Genomic DNA, 24,724 nt, shown 5'->3' with positions numbered 1-24,724 from the left:
ATTAACCAATTTTTTTAAATATTTTCTCAGTTTTAAGTTAAAATAAAGTACAGAAATAAGTAATACTAATTCGAGATTCTTGTATACAGCTTTATCACAGCCTCGTTCGTAGGTCGTCTCAAAGCGGTTCACAAATTATTATCCCTGGTTATAAGGCTTTTGCAACCAGCCAATATCTTTTTCAACTCCCGAAGGGGATACAGTCGGTGCTGCCATTTAGGCGCTCACAGCTAGCATTTAATGTCCTACCTTTCCACCACTGTGCATCATATAGAAAAAAATGGATGTTGTAACGAACAGAAAACGGAAAAACCAAAGCAGAAGGAAAACATTTTAAGCCTCCTGCAAAACGGAGGCAAATCTAGTGACTCTAGAAGACTAAGAATGTCTTGTACCTTATGTATTGTGCATGTCCTCATCATAATATCGCCGTTCAAGTCCAATAAAGAACTCAGTCACTGAGCCGCTAACAAAAAAAGCAGACAAGGCGTTCTTAGGTTTAAGACATAATGTGTCAAACACATACGACAAGTATACTCTATGTTTACAATCACGTGACAAACCAACCATAAAACGTTGCTGACGTCATCATTTCATTTGTGATAAAGATATAGTGACACCTTATATTGAATAGCAATTATTTTGCTTATNGGTCATTACTTGTCATGGGAATGCGGCTCGCTGAATGATCAGCATATACTACTGACAATATTAAACAAAAAACATTGTTAATTAAAAAAGAATCTGAGTGTGTTATTAAATGTGGAACTCTGATTGATATAAAGAGCCCACGTCACTGTGCGAGATTTATAAAGACCGCTGCACGGTCTGTTTGGACAACACAAAACCGGGATATCGACCCGTTCCTATCTCCTTTAGGTAGTAATTTTTTACCGTGGGGCCGATGCATACTGTATCATTCCACCGGGCGAGTGCGGCAGGGCAGGGCACATCATCAGCTGGATAGGCTTTATAAATACATGATACAACGAAATACTATAGATCTGTCACGTTTGCATCATCGGGGACTTGTTTTGTTGATAACATGCATAATACACTTGTGGAAAATTTGAAGAGATTTTTTATTCTTATTGCGACGATTTTTGAACCTGTAGTTAAAGGGATACAAACTATTGAACTAAAAAGAAGTTGGTATCTTTTTCAAAAGTGAGCCTGAAGATAGCAGATTGTTTCATTTTTTGCGAGTACAATAATAATGAAACCGGATAAACTAGATTGGAGATATACGTGTTTGCGTTCGTTGGAGCATCATCAATTGAAACATATAAACCAACATCACTATTTTTTAACCAATTAATTTAATTTTAGTTTCGATTTTAAAATCAACTATTGACAAGATTTCCAGACGGAGGAAGCCTTGAAATCTCATCAGGACGAACATTACATGACATAAGAAGTGATCACGTGACTATCGCTGATACCCTGTGTCCGGATGTACGATATTTTCATTTAACCAATAGATGGATAAAGCTTTCACTATTTTTATCATCTTCTCAAAACAAATACCAACAACGCCAAGGAAGTAGGGACTACACGAGACTGTTAAATTACTTGTTCAAGTTTAGCGTATATATATATATATATATATATATATATATTTGAACGATGGCACAATGGGGAATATATTTTAGTTCTGATGCAGAGATGGTTGACTTTTATTCCATTTCACGTCACTAAGAATTACACAATGAATGTTACGGACAACCAAACGGATTTTGGACAGATGGACGTCCTTCCTTCGGACATTGGACAACTTCCGGTTTCCAATAACACCATTCAGACGTTCTACTTCCATCAAGTAAGTACAATCGTCTTAATCTTTCATTACTCTTACGTCTCGTATGCGATTTAACAACCCACACCTTTATTCCGACAAGGAGTTTTATTTAATTCATTCACCCCTGAAGACACGTTTGAACTCTTCCAATTCAAATGTTCGGATAGTTCATTATAAAAATTCAGGGGTAAATGAGTTAATCATTTATTTCAATTATATCAAAGAAGTCCTTCAACCATTCATCTTAGAATGAACGACACGCGTAGCGAGTAGCTTGTTTATCAAACTTAACCAGATGAGATTGGGTCACCGTACCTCAGCGCTTCATCCTCCTAGAATAGCCATTTGCGTCCCCTAGCCATTAACTTTTCAATTAGTCTCTTAACAGATAAAGGATAAAATCTGTACCCCATACATTACATCTATATTGTATTACTTTGTTGGAAAAAACATCCTAGTATATTATCAACGTCCTTCAGAGTCATCATTGTTTGTACTCTTGTTTACCTTCAAAATATGTCACCGAGTTCTGCCCTTCACCAGTTCTGCCAATTATAAGACATATCGCAGGTTATATAATGTAAAATCCCTTTGGAAAAGAAGTGTTCATGTTACATCAAACTTGCATAAATTCTTTTACATGCGTCAATAAAAGTAGCAATGATGTTATTTCTGTGTCATGGATTATATTTATATCCATATAATTCATATGAAAATTAGATTATATTATCGTTTTATACGATCATTGTTCTTTATGTTACAAATCAATAATGTAACAGCATGTGCATTTCCTGGAAAATGGAACAAGTTTTGAAAGCCTTGTTAGCTTACATAAAAAGATTTAAACAACTTGTCAATCAAAGTTGTTTTCAGAAAAATGTCTATCCTGAAAACCTAAACAGCGCATACAGACATTAAAAACAGATTGTTATGTAATAATTAGATTTATACAAAATTACCACCTTAAGAGCACCGATCATTAAACACTATTCTTATTTTTCAAACCTAACAATACGTTAAAACTGAGATTGTTAAATTTACAAATGGTATTAATGCGATCCATCTCACTGATTGAAGTGGTTCATTACATATAAGACATATACGCCTGTCATCATAGAGGAATAAAATCTTCATGATGCACACATGATGTGTAAAATTTTTCCATACGGAGACATGAGAAAGTTGTCCTCGGAGATTAGATGTTACACGATATCACTACAGAGCAGTCCCTTGATTGATGCCTGGCTGTAATATATCTCTGTGTTACGCGCCCGTGTCTCGTGGTAATGAGCTTCGTTTGGTAAATTAACTATAATCCTTTTTTCTTTTTAAACATGTTTCGGTAGCCTTTGGAAAATGTAATTGATAAGATGGATCCCATGTAAAACTCCCATGTGGAAGTTTTTAACAAATAACATAAGAAAACATCAATGATAAATTAAAATATAGATTAGTTTTTAGGATTATGGACTGGACCTTGTTATAACTAGATCATGTCACGTGTTGTGACAAGCATTGTTAGTTTAATATGACACAGCAAACGAATTTTCAAAAACCGGTTTTTAACGAATGTGGTAAAAAAATAAGTCTGTTTTTACCGATTTCGTTTTTTCAGTGGGAATCATATTGAAAATCAGAACCTGTATAGTTTATTATTAATTCTCGATTTTAAAAAAAATAACTCTCATTCAACATTTTAGTTTAATGAGGTGTTAAGATGGTGAATAGCTATACATCTCGGGCATGTTAATAATATGACTGACAAGGGAACGATAATTAATATACAAAATATGTCACTATGAGTATCATTGGACACTAAAAAGTCGTTTGAAGATGTTAAAGGATCATGACGATATTAGGAATATGTCGCATTACTGATATTTATAAGCTTGTGGTCATACGTCACTTTTTTGTCTATTCTACCGATTTGGTGTTTTCACGTTTTGAGGATATGCAGGAAATGTCACAATCGGTGATTACTCATTATAAGCTTCCTTAGCCATCAAGGGAAAACACGCACAAATAAAACATTTGAGCGTTTGAAAAATATCTGCCACTAGTAAAAATTTGAATGCACAAGTGCCTTTTACAATCATTCATCTCTTATTCTCGTGTGTACGTTATTTCGCGAACAATACTTGCGAATACTGGAATTCATTATTGACAGGATGTTTCAATACTGATGATAATAGTCCATGAAACTAATGTTCTCGGGTGAGGTGATTCCGAATGAGCTGACGTGTAAGTAGACATGAAAACCGATAGTTAATCATCATTGACAAGAGCAGGTTCGTATGGATGCCTCGGCACTTAGGTCACATAGCGAAGACTTCCTCGTTACCAATAAGTCTTAGCCAAAAAAAGCGAAAATGTGTATTTGTTTGTTTGTGCTTAGCGGCCCATCGACAACTGTCAGTTAGGGCCATGGTGGGTTTTTTTCCCAAAATGTGTACCCTAGAAAGATGTTTTTACAATAGAATTAACCCGTGGAAAAGGAGACGTTTTGAAGTTAGGTTTTGACTCGCGTTTCATGAGTTACATGAGTTTCCCGAGATGAGCTCAAAACCGGTCTTCTTTCGTTTCACTCTTTCCCGATCAGGAAACCAGATATGTTAAAATTTGATTTAAGTTAATATGACAGATGTAGGTGCAAAGGAAATGACTAAAACCGATGTTTTGTCCAAAATGAAATGTCATTAGCAATGCTCTTTAGAGCGCAACAGTCCAAACACATGTCCCTGTATCAGGTGTGTCGACCCTTGACCTTTGGCGTTACTATCTGGGAGTAATGCTCTGAATAAATATTGCAATGATACAATTTAAATAGTAGAAATCTAGGCTACTGCGATCTGCATGTAGTATGATACACTCTGCCATTATTTAATGCAATACCATACAAAATTTGGTAATACGGAGGATAACATTACAAGTGATATAACCAAACGAAATGTGACTGGGCCGAACTAATGGACTCGGTTTAGCCCTGTAGTCCTCTCCGGTTATACCTATAGGGGACTTATAACCAGCTGTACGAGCATGGCGTCTTGACACATGTAATCGGTAATTTTTTACTTTTCTGTTTTTTTTCTCATTTTCTTCATTTGAAAAATATGTATTTGCTAATTTGCTGTGTAACTGCAATAAAATATAGAATAAAATAAGAAAAAAGGCCCAAAGGGTCTTTTTGTCATAATAACGTTAGCGACGTGTTTACAAATATGGCACATAGAAATATTTACCTTTTATGCAATAGATACAAATAAGTATGAGATAGAGTAGCTGTTATACTTGCAATTTGATTGGGGGAAAAAAATCAAGTTTCAAATTTGATTTACGTGTCGTAGTTAAGAAAACGTGGTACCGTTGTATCTAGGAAGTAAATAATATGACTTAAAACAATTATATAAAAGAGTAAAAAAAAAATGGAGATGAAAATAATAACAATAATTCGAGGTTCTTATAACCGCTTTATCACAACCTTGTTCGTAGGTCGTCTCAAAGCGGTTCACAAATTAGTAACCGTGGATATAGGGTCTTTGCATCCAGCCAATATCTTTCTCAACTCCCTGGTAAGCATATAGCCGGTGCTGCCATTTCGGTCAGTCAGTCAATGTTCACTGTTATGCGACCGCGAAATTCTTTTGGTGTACATCAAAGGATAGAAATAGTCTTCTCGTCTCATCAACAAGGTGGTACACACTGAGCCTTCGATCACGAGCCCGGCGTCCTACCACTAGACTACCGTGCCTCTCTGTGTAGACATTTTCAGACATTAGGAGAAACACATATGAATTTATTGTACTATTTTTTCTAGAAATAGGCTTCTTACAGTACGATACTACAATACGTCATAACTGATTTGCAACAAAATTCTAAGATTCCTTATCTCCACACTTTTCCGAAAATTCAACATTCATTTTCTGATATTAAAGTTATTAGTTTAAGGGAAACATGAGTACTCTTCTGAATGATATTTTGAAAATAGGGTTGACAGATATTATTTATCCAGAAACTTTGTTGATAGATTACTTCAGTGTAGCAAATATTCCTCTATCATTCATCAAAAGCTTATTACCATTATTATTATTACTACCAGATAATGGTCGGTCGGGTACCAGACAACTTGTTCTGCTAACAGAAAAAAAATCTGTCAAATCGGAGATCAAAGAAAATTCTAATGAGGATAGATAACATTACCTGACGTCATTAATTTTGACATCATGTGTTCGACTACCTCGCCCCGACAGCCGTAAATACGGAGAGATAGGTATCTTTATACCAAGTGATCAATACTCGGACTACGGAAGGTGGTGCCGTGTACAGTGAAATACCTCACAATACCACAGGAGTAATTGAAAGATCTGTAACATAGCACTTTACCATTTGAAGTCTTTTGGTTTTTCTGTGCTATTTAATTTTTTAACAAAGCACTGATTATCAAATATATTTGTTTGAATGGTTGAAAAGACACGACATCGTCAAAAAACAAGAAAAACCGAATTCAAATTGTATGACAAAACGACTACAACAGACCATTATACAATAACAATAATAATAATATACAGCAGTTGATGTAGGGCCTATCTAGCTAATAAAAGCCACTCTAAAGCGCTTTACAAAACAAAGTTATACAATTTATACAATTTATACAATTAGCATATACATAAATCAATACAATTTTTGAGGAATTTGCAGGAGCTGCCTTATCAGGCGCTAACTACATAATTACTAGTCCTATGCCACCTATCTAATATCTCCCTTTGTGTGTATGCCTGCGTGTGTGGTCGAGATGTAATGTGTTCTGTTTGTAGTGGGACCGTGCTTCCAACGGCATCATTTATAGTGCCACCTCACTTGAATGCTACAGCACAGATACCGCAACATCCACCCCAGACCAACTTATACTCGTCATGGGTTGTTAGAGTTGTGTTGGCAGGAGAAAATCACTCTCTCTGAATATCCATGCGTACGACGACTTCGGAGATCGAACCCCGTCCGCCTTCGTGGAAAGCCGGAGTGTTAAATACTCGACCAATCCGCCCACTAGTTAGCTGATATACCGTCTGTGTCCCCAGTAACAGAGTAGGATAGGCTAGCTAGAATAATGCAGCGCAGTATACATCTCAACAGCTGTTCGTCGTAGGACATTCGCATTGACATAAACCCCGGCCGCCTGCGTGGAAGGCCAGAATGTTAACCACTCGACCAATCCGCCCATATAGGCCCCAACAAATTAGTTAAACGCATAAAGAAATTCCCAAATATAAATATTTTTGTCAAAAGAACTTAACAAGTCTTAAACAAGAAGGTGAAGGCATCAGCGCTAAAATAAAAGTCGACAAATTTATAGTAAATCAATCCATCTTTTCCATCATTCCAAATCTGCGGAAGCAAGCAATTAACCTGTCAAGCAAATCCACCTGAATGAAGGACCGCAAAACAAAAGACTTTTAAAGTCTCTAGTAAATCATGATGCTTGGAGAGCATACTCTAGAATATTAACAGTTGAGGCTAGGATGTTCATACTGAAGAAGAAGCGTTAACAGACTTGATATAAAAATATATAGATCATTATTCTATCCATTGCGTCAATGCCAAAATAAGAATTTAAAACAGGAATATGGTAGAATTCATTATTTAGATTTAGAAATGTAAAAAAAAAAAATCTCAGTAGAACAGATCTATTAAGATATATTAAATTCACTGTTTTTGTTATTATGTCTTGTATAATATCAGGTTCATATTAAATAAAAAATAAAATACAGAAAGTTCGGCAGATTGTGCAAAGTTCGTCGGTATTGAAATACTGGCAGTGAAAAGGGGTCTTCATTCCAAGCCAACAGAAATTGTTGCTGACAATGAATCATGATAACAATTTATCTTCTGTGTATATTTTCCTAATAGCACTGTGATATAGTATGAAATTACAGATACATTTCTTAAAATACAAAAACGAAATATTTATTCTTTATCGCCAACGGAAGAATTAATGGAATATGTCCGTGATGGTTCAGTGGTATAGGCGTCTAACCGTCCACGATCACCAGCCCTCTACCACTAGATCGCGCGTTCCAAGATTATGTGGAGCAGTCACCAGTTACTGGCTGCAGGTGGGTGGCTTTTCCTCGGGTACTACGGCTTTCCTACATCAGGAAACCTGGCCCGTCCTTAAATAACCATAGCTTTGAATATGACATAAAACACAAACAAACAAACAAAAATTATCAAAATACCTTTAGTTGTGTTGCGTTACAATTTGTTATCTCAAAAAGTCTAACTTTCAAGAAAGAAAGAAAATATAACAATCCGGATTTCAACAAAGCATGCTTTCGTTCAATACAGCTTCAGCCAAATGTCAAACGTCTAATATTGATGAAGACCGTAACAGCACATGCTGTGATATATATGAGAAACCCTCGCCATGTTGATTAGGGCTACAGCACGTGCCTTTGGTTATATCTGTATTTTGTCTAGCAACGTCCCCGATTACTCAAAATATGCTGTTTTTATTGTTCAAATGAGAAAGCAAAATATGCCGACGTGTCAACACTCAAGGACAAATTTGAGACTCAAGTCGACATGATATTTAATTAATAGGTACCGCAGAGCTGCCAGCACATGCAGTAAAAAGATGTCATAGGCCCTTTTAAACCTGTGAATGAAAGCTGAGCTCACAGTGAAAGTTACGAAGCGTTTATAATCGACCTCAGCAAAATATATCTGTAACCCACGGTGTAAGCCATTGTGTTAACGTTTTAATGATAGGAAACACCATTATTCATGGTTCCATATTCAGGATGGTGGATGAAATAGTGTTTTAGATGGTATGTGTGCTTTGTTTGCAATGTGATATTAAAGGGAACGAAAATTGAAATACATTTCAAATGAAATATTTGATTATATTTAACCAGTGTAAGTCAAAAATCAGATATAGTAAAACAAAGTAAAACGTAAAAAAAAAAAAGTCAAATATTGAATATTTTGCCGTCGAGCATGATAAAAAATATATATTCTTTCCTGATTAAAATATGGAATAAATATGACGTTCTTGTCACTAGTAACAGCTGTAATATGAAGCTAGGGGAGCACTATGTAACGGTTATTTATCTAGTGTGTAATGTGTAATACGTTTTTACATCACATGATGAGGTGAAGTAATCAAGCTCAAAATATTCCAGCACGAAACATGACTTTTGCTCCATAGGAACAAATTTGATATATTAAGAATCAGGGGCAGTTTTTGTTAATAAAGTTGCGTATTTCGCCAATAGCGAATCCTTGGTGAATAGCATGTAATGATTACTTGTATGATAGCTGAACTACTGATAGCTATACAATACATATTTGATAAAATTGATACACATCTTCTATAAATACACGAAAAAATTGAACAAAAAATTAATCTCATGATGTACGGACGTGACATTACTTGGATACGACTTAGTTTTGAATGGCGAGTGTCATCGATGAGCACAAGACGCTTACCCTTCCGGAACACCTAGTCTTATTATCTTTGTTCTTTTTTAAAACCTCCATGTAAGTCTTTCCTTTTGTGCTTATATTGCCCTAGTGATATCGATTTTGAGTTCGAATTATTATTTTGTTCGCTCTTCAGCATTGTCATGTTTTGTTTTGGTTTTTGGTTTTTCATTAGAACTACAGATGATGCATGTAATTTATCAACGCATTCAATGGTGGTTATATTTGTGAAATTAATTGATAGGATGTACCGTAGGCAAACAAACTTCGAAATTACTTTTCGGTTATGAGTTGTTAAAGGAAAAGTGCAACCGAAATTCAGCACTATGATGTGTTGATAGGTTGAACTGTCAATTATAACAGTATAAATATGTATTTTCTGATGAAAGCAGTGACAGTTCTTCCAGTTTCTCTTCAATCAAGTCCAGCTGGTGTTATTTCACTGCTCGTTAATCCAATCGATATTTACTTTGTCATGAGGGAAGGTGATGCTCTATGTATTTATACAACATGATTCTAGGAGAGCATTACTATCTTTGTAACCATGTATGATCAATATACGGCACCAATGTTTTAATTGATTCTATGATACAAATTTAAGTCTATGGAAATGAAAACAAACGATAACAATGGAAGGAATCAGAAGTAAGGAAAATCTTGAAATACCATTGAATAACATGGGAGTTCAGGTAAATAATTTGATAACAGTTTTAAGCTTTGCTATTACATGGAATGTGATACACAGAGAGGTATCCGTATGTGTTTATATTATTTGTTTTATAGCAAAGGACAGCCTCAGTTTCTTACTAGAGATAATTCCATTGAAAATCAAAAGCACTCAGCTTCAGCTTGTCAAACCCAGTGCAAGCTTAATATATAGTCAACGCCCTCATGTCTCGTGTAGAGATCTCTGCCTCCTTTGGAATATAACCCATATATCCCTACATTGAGCTTTGCAAAATTTGTACTCCCAGTAGAACCGATTTGGTATGGCGTCTACTGCAACTGCCCGTCTAATAAGGTGAAAGCGTTTATAGACTTAATAAAATATTAAGTATGACGCCAGCATAACAATGGAAAATTGAACAAAATCCTCTTGCGAAATTGAAATTGTTCGAAGATCATTATATTATTCTGCAATGTGTTCTTGCAAGATCGTTTAAATTTCAATAGGGCCTTGGTCTCAAAACAATCCTTGTCGAGATTGTATGTTTATGTTCAAACAGTGGCCATATTTAGAGCATATAGAAAAGCTTTATACTGTTAACAGTGATATTCTTGTACGACATAGTTTAAATATTCAAACTGCTAATTATATTTATAAAATAATGTTCTGGGCCGTATTCATGAAACCGTTATCATGCTTAAAGTCCCAATTCTGTGCTTAATCCCATTATTTTTTTCTTCCATGAATAAAAAATAAATGTACATGGTATGTATATATTTGTTAAAGAAATGGAAGAATGTTGGAGAGACCAAAAGCTGAATTATGGTCGATGTTCACACTTGTCTTTTTGAAAGTGTTATATTATTAAAGCGCTTCACAATAATTACGCTTGAGCACAGAATGCATGCTTGTGCACGAGAACGGTCTATATAAGGAATCCTATGTGTATTCACCCTGTCGCTTATTGAAAACGGGAACCATTAATTGGTGTTTTTTATGGAAGTTCCTGATGTTCTGTCTTTGTATTGGTGTCTCATGCCTTTCTATTGTTGTTCTTTTGTTTGTCTTAGTGTCCGAATTCCGTACACATATAGATATTGCGCTAAATTTTCAGTGCGCTTATTGAATTTCACGCATGTTGTTTTCTATTGAAGATATTATGGGTGCGCCAATTCCTAAAAACATAAATGGTTTTACGCACATCCTTCTCTCGCTTCAATTTGACTTGGATTTTTTGGTCCCAAACATCATCGCTGAGTCCTAATAAAAACCAACAGCTGTATGATTTAGTTTAATTCATTTTCGGCATCCTGTATCTACTATCAAATTGTAAATATACCAACACCTGTGCCCGTCATACGTCTATGTTTCAAGATACAAGGTGGTCGAGTATGCTGGAGGATTTCTTGTTCACCGTGTAATCCCGTTTTGATAGTGGCACTATTTAAAATATTCACGTTTAAAAACCAACTATTACATTTGGAAATAGTCATTATTTCTTAAAAAAAATTTTTTATTTAAACCAAGGGATATTAGGTACATCCCTTTTTGTTTTAATAATAGGTGTAACCAATTTGGTTTTACAACTTTTTGGTACCTAGCATCACCGATTAGTCCTAGAAAGACAGAACTGCTGCCTGGTTCAGTGTTTTATTTTCATAATGTATCTACTACCTAAATCTAATGTGCAACTATCTGTGTTTGTATGACAATCATCTTTGACCAACATGACCGATATATATATCAACCTTTTAACCATATTGTGTTTTCACAGAGATTTGTGCGACACTACATCTGTACTTTGCGTATTTGTATTAAGGCCAAACCTCTTTAAAATGATGTTCTTTAATATCACAGATCATGGTTAATCTTAACTGCAGAGGGGAAATGATTATTGCCCTATGCAATGACATATTCCGGTAAATAGATTTTGTCCTGAAAGAAAAAGTGAACTACAACCTTCGTTCATATTTTGTCCTTGATTTATCGATTTTTTTCTTCTTGATTTGCTCAGTTTTGACATTGTTAGGTAGTGAACATCGTTCAACAGTTGTATAAATGATCTTGTAATTGAGAAAAAATTCAAGCAAAGGAATTCTATGGGATTTTGAGATGTATGAGATATTTCATGCTAGTTAGACAAAACCATAGCTATCGTTTTCAAAACTAAAATTATGTGATCAAACTCATTTTTTTCACAGAGATTCAAACGGTTACAAACTGTCAATATAATTATGTGAATGGTTACAAGTCCTGACGATGTTTAATTAAATTGAATTAAATTTTAAAAAGTACATACTGCGAAACAACAGTCCATGTTTACAATTCAGTTCATTTAAATTATTATCAGTTTTGAGAACCCAAAATCATTTTGTTAGTTGCGTAAAAGAGGCATTTAAATGGACTTAATCAAATGGAGATGGATTGGTTTTCAAAATTTGTTTTGCAAAAAAAGCGCACATCTGTTTGAAACATAACTGCATTACCTTTTTAACCACACTTTATTATTTTGGTCATAATAAGTACAAAACGTGCATTGAAGAACAATGAACACACTTCGTTTGGATATCTACGATTTTTTTTATTTCTTTTTAAGATACTCAGTTCATTAATGTTTATCATAAATTCGATTAAATAACATTGGCGTCTTTCAGTTAGGTCTAACTGATCTTTGCGCGATTCTATTTTACATACAAACATACCATCATAAAAATATGAGTGACAATTCTTTATTTTACAAAGAGTTATTAAGACAGCAAACAATACAAATCGTAAACTCACAAGCGACATTGATTTCACTACCATAAAATGTCTTTCCTCAGTAGAAACATACTTGCCCCTGCCCCTTCTCCTAACCCACCCAATACCCCTGCAAATGAAGTACGCATGAAATAAGTAAATGGATACTCCCGTGCATATTCTTGATGTCTAAAATTTCTTGATAATTAGTTGATGAATAAATTATGTAGCTGGTGCTTGCTATACATAAAGCTACAATATGGACGTAATAATGACCTATGACCTGCTTGAGACGGGGGGTAATATGACGGATGCCATTATGACCTATGACCTACGTTTTTGGATAGATTTGAGTGCTGCCACATGTGCTGCAGGTAACTCGTATGCTTCTTTTTTAATGATAAATGATGCATTATATATAACTGTTTGTTGCAACGACCTACAGTTCGTCTTTTAGTCTCGTAAAATGATGCTGTGATATTTCTTTATGATTTTTTTATTTTTCGCATCATGCCCTTCGGGGTCGACGAGGCTGGAATTAATAAATAAAATGGTTTTTCATTAACAACAAAAATCGTTCAAACAACTTTGTTTTCATGAAAAACATTGTTATGGGGAGTAATAAAATAACATCGTTTGAAAGATGACGTTTGTAGACCTTTCATGAGTAATGGATATTATTGAATGAGTCATTACCTTCACTATTACGTAAAGAAAAAACTCCTTGTAAATGATTCTTGAATTATAGAGTTGCAGATTTTCCATTTAGGACTAGATGCTCCAGAGACGCTTCATACACGCTGTCGTAAAGTGGTACTTTTTTATATTTCCATAATGTGATTATAATCGACAAAACTTCGTCGGTAGTTTATTGTCAACAGAATATGCCGGGCTTAGTTTTCTTATCGCCACAATCTTCTTTCGCTCTCCCTGGAGAAGTCCATTATCCATTCATATAACAATTTATACGCTGTATATAGGTAATATCCCGGAGCCATAATTGGTCGTAAATAACAAATTTAGACAGAAACAAACGATTACAGTAATTTACATAACTTGGTACGAAGCAATGGCTTGCTTCTAATATCATTATTTCCGTCATAGATTTCGACTGCTGACGGATAATCTTACAAAATAGGGTTTCGAGAGACGCAGGTTAACGACAACTCCGGGCAGGTTTCATTGTGATACGGAGTTGTTGTTCCGTTATCCCTGGGATGGCTTGGAGGATGTGACAATTCTTTGAATGTAACTAGATTTACATGGCGGTTGTCGTCGATGAAGCAAAGACGCTTATCCTTCCGGAACACCTGGTCCGATTCTTTATCTTTTTAAACGTTACAATGTAAAACTTTAATTTGTGCAAATTTTACATTTTTACACCTACATTTGCATCTTTATCGATTTTCAGTTCATATCGCTGTTTAATTAACACTTCCGTCTTTTGTATTGTTTCATTTTCGTTTTCTTTCATTCTTTGATCTTCTATCCCTGCTTTCTTACTTATTTTTAAACAGAATTTAAAAGAAATTCCTCGTATTTGTTAATCCAAACGAGAATCTCGTTTGAAATAACGGTCCATCACACCATCACAGTGGGACATATATATCCCTTTAGCGTTATAATTAAACCATTGAAAAGGAAAAGAACAGCAACAATACTCCCCTACCCTTTTATTCTTTTACACGCCATTACCAAGCTGTCATTTAGAACGTTGCTCATTCACAACCAAATTAACCCTGCACTTTAGCGCACGGAAAATTATCCGATTACAGGACCTAATGATATTATCTCATTAATATATCGACAGAGGTTACAGATTTTACATTTGCTATCAAGATTAGATTTTTAATTTTTAAAAGTTCTTCAGGAAAGACCCATCAATGCTTTTTTATACCGAACTGTTCTTCACCAACACATATATTAAGGGTACCTAAAGAACACCCCTTTGAGACACCTGGATTCTTCTCCAGATCTTTTTATGGACCTAATACATTTTCTTTTGATTTTCTTCGATGTGTCAAAGATGATTTACGACTACTCCGTGGTGAGGACTATTCTTGTTTATTAATGATATGGTGTGCTTTTTTTTGCCCGCTAGGATTGTGATATATTTTATGCTCTCGTGATGAAACATTTGTTGTGTTTTGCCCTTCAGATTTTATACCTGCAAAAAGAGCATGTTCCATGAGGGGGTGCCTTCTATCACGAGATTTAATTCTGCACTATCAAATAATCGTTCATCCTGAATTCGATTCAAGATCAATCAACTTCGGGAAGTGTTAAGGAGGATGAGAGAATGTCACGCCATGTAAAAGGATATGACAATAGCTTCTCTTTGTCCGGAACTCACCTAATCACCTAGCTTGTTTCCTAATCCTTCTGATGCTTCTGTTTTATATAGCGTACATCGATCAGTCATAAAATAAAATAAAAAGTTTTGCACCAATTATTCCTAGATTATTGCGATCAAACTCGGGCCCTTCAATTAAGTGGAGATCACGCCAGCGTCGGAGCGACGCATTAAGTAGCGTTTGTATGTTCTTTGTATCTAAGAGCGCAAGTTGTAGTGAGCTACCTTCTTGTCAATTCTGTTGAGTGTTATTCGATGAATGATGTATGTTATAAAAAAACGAGTAAATTAGTAGTTATGTACAATGTACTTGCGGATGTCACGTGATCACTGTATGTAGTGATAGATATGTGCGTGAGGCATGTGTGGGGTATGTCGGTTAGTGACACGAGGTGTTACCTAGCTTTACGGATACAAAATGTGCAAGTGAATTGTGCATGGATACGGGTTATTCCAATTATTTGATCTCCTTATAGAGCACCAAGACAGACGTTCGTGTGCTATAATACTTTAAGACTCGCACACAAAAACAGTTAATCAGCAGGTGTTTCATACGATTGTAATCCCTTCCTAAAACTTCTGGTTGTCAAAAACAAACGCCTGTAGCGCTCTTATATGCCATTCAACACGCGAAAAAAAGCATTTTGAAGCCTTTATCAGGTATGTATCTATGCATCTAAACAGGTGTCACTAACGTTGCACTTTAAATATTAAAGCTATTAGCTCAAAAGCTTAATAATAACACATATTAAATTCCTAGTCGTGCTAGTCCTTTACATTGAAAAAGAACCCGGCTAAATTGTATACTATGGTTGCATGCTCAAATTAGATTCAAGCACGCAAGGTCAAGGTCGCCAGTGCTCCGTTTATTTCAGAACTAGTGTATTGGCCTAAGTCATTAGTTACGCCTGTGTCACTTACTTTGTAGCACTTCTTCATACTTTTTTTTCCCGTTGGCAGAGAGTGCTATCTCTCGTAGTTCACAGTGAAGAGAAATGAAGGCTGTAACTTAAGCTGCGAAATCACTTGTGTCCAGTTTGAAGGATTAAGTAATAAGAATAATAAGTATATACAACTTTTGATATTACATCTTTTGTAACACATACATTTGGACTACAGTTGTACATTCAGGGACGTTTGCTTCAGCATTTAGCAAAAGTACAGACTTGCTGTTCCATACAGGCTCGTACAATGTAAGACACTTGCGGGTTTTTTCGGCTAGTTCCTTTACATGTAATGACATAAACAGTTAATGATATTACAGCATTAGTATTTGAATTCATACTTCATTAAGTGCTTTTCAGATTGAATAATTCTATTCCAGTTTAATCAAAATGTAAGCAAATTCAATTCTAGTATTTTTACATAAAGTGCCATCCTCTTACTTTCGTTTTGGATACACAATGTAGCGAGTGCGCGCATAATCATCTGAGATCCATGGTTCGAATCCTGGTCTGGCAGAGTTGCATTATACGATCAGACGTTTTTTTTATCCGTAATTATTTCTCAAATTTATCGATTTATCAAAGCTTAAGTCATGTAGAAAAACGATTGTATCGTCACAGTTGTTGACAGTGGTGCAGAGTTCCTTAGTTAAACGAAAGCTAAAACATGAGCGTTTGCACTGAATTTCATCTCATATGATACGCATGTATACAATTTGAAGCACGACCATATATCATGCACAAAATATTTAAAAAAAACACACACACCAAAGGGAACAAAAGATGTACTCAAATAGAACAATAATAGTAAACATGAGATATTCTCTTTATCTGACGACGAACAGGTGATCTGCAATATTCTCTTATAAACGTGCCGCTACCACTACATACATGGAACTGCATGGTTTTGTTTACTGTTGTCGACGGAGACCTGGCATTATTTCGAGTTGATTGTAGCAACAGGCCTTATTTACATTATGTCTATTTAGTCAATGAGATATCCCACTATTGGGATTGGCCTATTATTTTATTGGCACGCAATATATTGCATTCGGCTTGGTCTCCAATTACTGTCGTCTGCCCGGATCGTTTACACAAAATCACCCCTATTCCACAAACACTTGCCATGTTCATTCAAGTGAAGGTAATGTACATCTTTCTAATTCAAACAACAAACAAGTGTTGTTTTACGATATTTTGTGCCAAGCAAGATTCTGTTTGGCACGGTTTCTATCTGCGTATTTGTCAGTTTGCATATTTACATCGTCACAACGCAACCACCGTGAAAACGAGAACAGTACGTTAGCGAAAGGTTAACATCGTAACATAATTAAGCGTTATAATGTGAGAATCATATATAGTGATCTTTTCACTGTTTTCTAAGCAGTGGGAAGAAATTACATACATCCTGTAGTATTCTGCTTAGGACTATCGACTATTAGCACAATCTACGTATGCCTTCCGGTCTCGGTCTGATTAGAATAGTATAGCTGACTAGCATGGTTGTGTAAAGTTTATCACACATACAGAACAAAACATGACGCATCCCTTCCCAAAAGGCCAATACAGTTACGTTAGAAGCAGGTAAGTATTGTTTTCAGTTTTAAAAAATCTGGTCGTAGAATTAAAACAAATATATTACACAGCGCCACCACACGGAAAAATAATACCACAGTAAAAGCATCCAGGGCAAAATATACACCAGCGTAAACATAATGAGGATGAGAGAATGTCACGTCATGGAAAAAGATAATTTAAGACAATTTACTCCTCACATTCAGCTCACAGGTTATATAAAACAGTTACAGCAACATATAACATATCGACAACAAACAAACCAAATATACCACAGCGTCATCAGATATACCACAGCGTCAAAACACAACAATATATACCACAACGTCATCAGACATACCACAGCGTCAAAACACAATAATATATACCACAACGTCATCAGATATACCACAGCGTCAAAATACAACAATATATACCACAACGTCATCAGATATACCACAGCGTCATCAGATATACCACAGCGTCATAAGATATACCACAGCGTCAAAACACAACAATATATCCCACAACGTCACATCAGATATACAACAGCGTCAAAACACAACAATAAATACCACAACGTCATCAGATATACAACAGCGTCAAAACACAACAATAAATACCACAACGTCATTAGATATACCACAGCGTCAAAACACGGCAAAATATACCACAACGTCATCAGATATACCACAGCTTGATGATATACCACAGAGTCATCAGATATACCATAACGTCAAAACACAACAATATATACCACAACGTCATCAGATATACAACAGCGTCAAAACACAAAAATATATACAACAACGTCATCAGAAATACCACAGCATCAAAACACAACAATATATACCACAACGTCATCAGATATACAACAGCGTCAAAACACAACAATATATACCACAACGTCATCAGAAATACCACAGCGTCAAAACACGGCAAAATATACCACAACTTCATCAGATATACCACAGCTTGATGATTTACCACAGCGTCATCAGATATATCATAACGTCAAAACACAACAATATATACGACGACGTCACATCAGATATACAACAGCATCAAAACACAACAATATATACCACAACGTCATCAGATATACAACAGCGTCAAAACACAAAAATATATACAACAACGTCATCAGAAATACCACAGCATCAAAACACAACAATATATACCACAACGTCATCAGATATACAACAGCGTCAAAACACAACAATATATACCACAACGTCATCAGCTATACCGTAGCGTCAAAACACGGCAAAATATACCACAACGTCATCAGATAAACCACAGCGTCAAAACACGGCAAAATATACTACAACTTCATCAGATATACCGTAGCGTCAAAACACAACAATATATACCACATCGTCATCAGCTATACCGTAGCGTCAAAACACAACAAATATCACAACGTCATCAGATAAACCACAGCGTCAAAACACGGCAAAATATACCACAACGTCATCAGCTATACCGTAGCTTCAAAACACATCAAAATATACCACAACGTCATCAGATAAACCACAGCGTCAAAACACGGCAAAATATCCTACAACTTCATCAGATATACAACAGCGTCAAAACACAACAATATATACCACAACGTCATTAGATATACCACAGCTTGATGATATACTACAGCGTCATCAGATATACCACAGTGTCATCAGATATACCACAGTGTCATAAGATATACCACAGCATCAAAACACAACAATATATATTACAACGTCATCAGATATAGCACAGCGTCAAAACACATCAAAATATACCACAACATCATCAGATATACTACAGCGTTAAAACACAACAAAATATACCACATCGTCATCAGATACACCACAGCGTCAACAAACAAAGACAAAATATACCACAACGTCATCAGATATACCACAGCGTCAAAAACGGCAAAATATACAACTTCATCAGATATACCGTAGCGTAAACACACGGCAAAATATACCACAACATCATCCGATACGTGTATACCACAGTGTCAACAAACAAAGACAAAATATACCACAACATTAACAGATATACCACAGCGTCAAAATACGGCACAATATACCACAACTTCATCAGATATATCACAGCGTCAACACACAAAGACAAAATATACCACAGCTTCATCAGATATACCACAGCGTCAACACACAAAGACAAAATATACCACAACATTAACAGATATACCACAGCGTCAAAAAACGGCACAATATACCACAACTTCATCAGATATACCACAGCGTCAACACACAAAGACAAAATATACCACAACGCTTAAAGATATACCACAGCGTCAACATATGGCACAATATACCCCAACTTCATCAGATATAGCACAGCATCAAAACACGGCAAAAGATACCACAACTGCATCAGAAATACCACAGCGTCAACACACAAAGACAAAATAATCCACAGCTTCATCAGATACACCACAGCGTCAACACACAAAGACAAAATATACCACAGCTTCATCAGATATACCACAGCGTCAACACACCAAGACAAAATATACCACAACGTTAAGAGATATACCACAGCGTCAAAATACGGCATAATATATCACAGCTTCATCAGATATACCAGTGCATCAAAACACGGCAAAATATACAACAACTTCATCAGATATACCATAGCGTCAAACAAAAACGACAACATATACCACAGCTTCATCAGATACACCACAGCGTCAACACACAGAGACAAAACATACCACAACGTCATCACATATACCACAGCGTCAAAAAACGGCAAAATATATCACAACTTCATCAGATATACCACAGCGTCAAAACACGGCGAAATATACCACAAATTTCATCAGCTATACCGTAGCTTCAAAACACATCAAAATATACCACAACGTCATCAGCTATACCATAGCGTCAAAACATGGCAAAATATACCACAACTTCATCAGCTATACCGTAGCGTCAAAACACGGCAAAATATACCACAACGTCATCAGATATACCACAGCGTCAAAACACGGCAAAATATACTACAACTTCATCAGATATACCACAGCGTCAACACAAAACGACAACATATACCACAGCTTCATCAGGTATACCACAGCGTTAACACAAAACGACAACAAATACCACAACGTTATTAGATATACCACAGCGTCAAAACACGGCAAAATATACTACAACTTCATCAGATATACCACAGCGTTAACACAAAACGACAACAAATATCACAACGTTATTAGATATACCACAGCGTCAAAAACGGCAAAATATACCACAGCTTCGTCAGATGTACCACAGCGTCAACACACAGAGACAAAATATACCACAACGTCATCAGATATACCACAGCGTTAACACAAAACGACAACATATACCACAGCTTCAACACTTAAAGACAAAATATATCACAGCTTCAACAAATATAGCACAGTATCAACAAGTATAGCAAAGCATCTGAACACAACGACGAATCATGTCACAGTGTCAAATTTCGACGTCGAAATATACCACAACGTCAACACATAACGTCAAAATATACCACAGCGTCAACAAATAACGTCAAAATATACCACAGCGTCAACACATAACGTCAAAATATATCACTTCACAAGCTGTTAAACTGAATACGTAAAATAACCGAAAAGAAATCATGAATCTTTACTTACATATTGTTTTACATGAATTGCAATATAGTTTTATCAATATGGCTAAGAAGTTTATTTCCTAACAATGGTCAGACTTACATAAAGAAGAACGGAGGCCACGACTTCGTGTTTATACTTTATACATGTTTTGTATTCAGAACGTCTCCTCCTGAGTGACATAGAAAGGGCAGACTTCTGGAATTACTAGCTGAAATCACATAAAAAATGCATGGCTTTGAAAGGAGGGCGATCTGCATACATTATTCATATACATTGCATTATTATAGCCGATGTGTACATATCTTTGGCTTCTGGTATATGTTTCTGATTGTAAATTATAGAGAACATGTTAGTGCCAGTTTGGTCTTACAATATATTTCGTTAAGCTGAGTCACATAACATGTCTGGACTTACCGTCATTATTCACCATTAAAGTAACAATATGATAGCGGAGTAAGAATTTGTATGGTGTCTGTATTTTAGCAATATTTGTCGTCATATCTACATATATGTTCAAGCTTACTTCACTTTGATTCATAAAAGGGCAATTTATGGTGACATCAGCCTAAAAACCAGTAAAAAGCACCTTATTTACTTCAAAAGCCATCATGCTTAGTAATCAACTGAGCTGAGAATGCATGTAATTGTTAAGAACAGATGTATTCGGATCAATGCGGTTTTTCCATTTCTTATTAATGATGTAGAAAAAAACAATCAATCGAAAAATTCCAAAAACACCGAATGTTCCATTCTCAGCTATGGTCATAACTCGAGGTATTATTGATATTTCAAGGTTCTTACCGCTTTATCACAACCTAGTTCGTAGGTCGACTCAAAACGGTTCACAAATTATTATCTGTGGTTATAGGGCCTTTGCAACCAGCCAGTACCTTTCTCAACTCCATGCTTAGCATAAAGCCAGTGCTGCCATTTCTGCGCTCACAGCTAGCAATCAACTATTCCAGCACTGTCCAACCGCGTACTCATTTACAGCTGAGTAGACTGAAACAAGCGGAGTAAAGTATCCTGTTAAAAGATACAACACAGTGTCGTGACGTGACTCGAACCCGCAACCCTTCTGTCACGAGCCCGGCGTCCTACCACTAGAATACCGTGCCTCCTGAAACTCCGGAGGTTGATCTCTGCACCGCTGGAATACATCATGGCGGACTCGATTGTTTTGTACCCGCCACCATGTGGATGATTATATATGGCTAATTTGAACCTTTGTTGTACAACAAAAGAATCTTGCGCCAGTGTAACAATATAATCTTCAAAGGTCAGGTACAAATATATCAGCCTCGCAAGTGGTCAAGTTTCCTACCTGAAAACAATCAGGTACCTTTCCACCTGTCTTCGATTTTGTCATGATGTGTTCCAAGCGTTCAGAAAACGCAAGAGAGCGTAACCCCTGTAACTGCTAGTAAGGTTTATGATTGGTGAAGACGTTTGTGCACGATGGTACTATAAAACATTTGGAACATCACTGTTAATTCATTCATCGTTTCAAAAGGGTTCAATTTAAATAAATTTAGATATGGCACTCTTTTCAAAAACATTCGAAATATATCGGTTAATCGACTCGTCATGTAAGACAGAGAAACCCAGGTGATTATGTGTACGTCAACAGCTTGTAAAGATTAATATGAATCACAAATTCAAAAGTTCACGAAACAAATCCATCGAAAGGCATTAATAAATGTCATTCTTTGAATAGTGCTGAATGAACGCATTTCACCGACCGAGGTGTTTCGAGTTATGAAAACGATTGCGTTGACTTTCTACCACGAACAAGCAGCATTATAAACGCAGTGCAAGAGGCCGTCGTTGAAAACAAAATGAAAACGAGTATTTTGTCAAGTAGTATATATTAACCTCCATGTTTTCCTTGTGATTCGATTGAGGACTTTAGGAGCTGCATTTGTATAATGACACAAGGAAATGATTGGCATGGGGACGGCTCATTCCCTATGTTACTTAGTAGCTGGCATTACAATCTGGAGGTTCATAGCTTTGTTACCTATGTTGTGTATCAAAATGGGAAATATTTCATAAAAGAAAACACATTTTTTTATAATTTTTAAAGAAACAAAATGGTCTTATTGTTTCTGTTTCTGCTGAGGAAATATTTGAATGTTATGTTGCAGAAAGACATTCGTGATTTTTTTTTTTCGATATCATGGAATTACATTTATGTTAACTTATCTGAAGCTGACAAGTCTGACAGACGCTAGGCCTTGATGTGTGAACTTTTTGATTGTCCTCCTGACCCAACAACATGGTTGTAAATTTCTCCTTAACAACTATTAAAGCATTGTTTACCAATGTTGGAGTTCAAAGCTGTCACTATCAGTTCTTGATGTTAAGCAGAAATTGAAGATCAAATTTGAAATTTATTTAATTGACATTTCTAATTCCCGGTCACTAAACGTCAGACACACACACATGACTGCTGCATCGTTGATATTCTGTGCACGGCAAGACGTGTCCTTTGATTTGAGATTGTATCAATCTCTATCCCCGAGTACCATCCCGTTTTAGACAGTTCGTGGCACGGCACAATTGAGTTATAGGCGTATGCATGACATGTTCTCTGTAGCTTGGTTCTCTTCACGTTGTCCTGGTGGGGACGGAGAATATAAAACAAATTAAAATATACAAGCGCCTTAAAACAAATGGTTTAAAAGCCAAATATGTTAGGGATAATTTGTTCTACAGAATCTGACATGACCACGTGGCAAAGAAAAATCTCATATTAGCATATAATTATAATAAATAGAAATATCGACTACTTAATACAGTCACGCCCACCAAAGTGTTTTAACATCCCTCTAATTTCGTTTTGACTATTACTCATGTTGGATTGTGCCTTGGTACTGCCGTTCACAAGGATACAAGGGAGTTAAACAGGTTAGAGCGGCAGGCTTGTGAACGTAGGTTCAGGGTTCGAATCCTTGTTTGGCCCCGTTGCATTTTTACCCTAAGGACATTCTTGTTGCTTTTTTTTATTTTATCTTTATTTTCATTTCATTCATTTATTTTGTTTTGTTTTATCTTATTGCTGTTTTTTATGAAATTTTCAGAAGGTGCTGGTTTCTTTTTAAAAAAACGATGAATCAAAACAACATTCTAACAGTGGTAAGGGGATCCCTAACATCGCCTATGAAGTCAGCACATTTGTTATTGGTCAGAGCCCTGTAAATGTAACATATAATAACTGAAATGTTATATCTGCCATTTTAATCTTCAATCGCTCGTCATTTGATCATATACAAGTTAATTGAATGTGAGGGATATTTAAGTACTTATAGACTTAATGACCGACCCTCATTCCCTCTAAAAAAAACTGTTAACGGACCATATGAATCCTAATGCCATGATCTCAATATTTTAAGAACGCCATTGGAGCCACAAGAGTTGAGAGTCAGAGGTAAATTTATCTCCAGTTTACTACTCGAAAACCGCATGATTAGTAATATTTGGAGCTAACTGTTAGATACAATAGACTAGAAAATGCATTAACGCAATATTTCATTTTTTTTCAATATCGTTT

At 35.8% G+C, this 24,724-nt stretch overlaps 1 protein-coding gene across 1 annotated transcript in view; it reads left to right on the top strand.

The window, feature by feature from the left end:
- The first annotated feature begins 1,724 nt into the window (after positions 1-1,724).
- The window catches only part of LOC110450774 (cardioacceleratory peptide receptor-like), an 88,532-nt gene continuing 65,532 nt past the window's right edge, over positions 1,725-24,724 (top strand). The window contains exon 1 of the mRNA XM_021498480.1: positions 1,725-1,819. Coding sequence (XP_021354155.1) covers positions 1,745-1,819 — 75 coding nt within the window. The 5' untranslated portion in view covers positions 1,725-1,744. The remainder of the gene's footprint in view (positions 1,820-24,724) is intronic.

This window comes from Mizuhopecten yessoensis, unplaced genomic scaffold (assembly GCF_002113885.1).
Source record: "Mizuhopecten yessoensis strain PY_sf001 unplaced genomic scaffold, ASM211388v2 scaffold5503, whole genome shotgun sequence".
Lineage (NCBI taxonomy): Eukaryota > Metazoa > Mollusca > Bivalvia > Pectinida > Pectinidae > Mizuhopecten > Mizuhopecten yessoensis.
The sequence above is the reverse complement of the archived record's forward strand: the minus strand, read 5'-3'. Positions and strand labels throughout refer to the sequence as shown.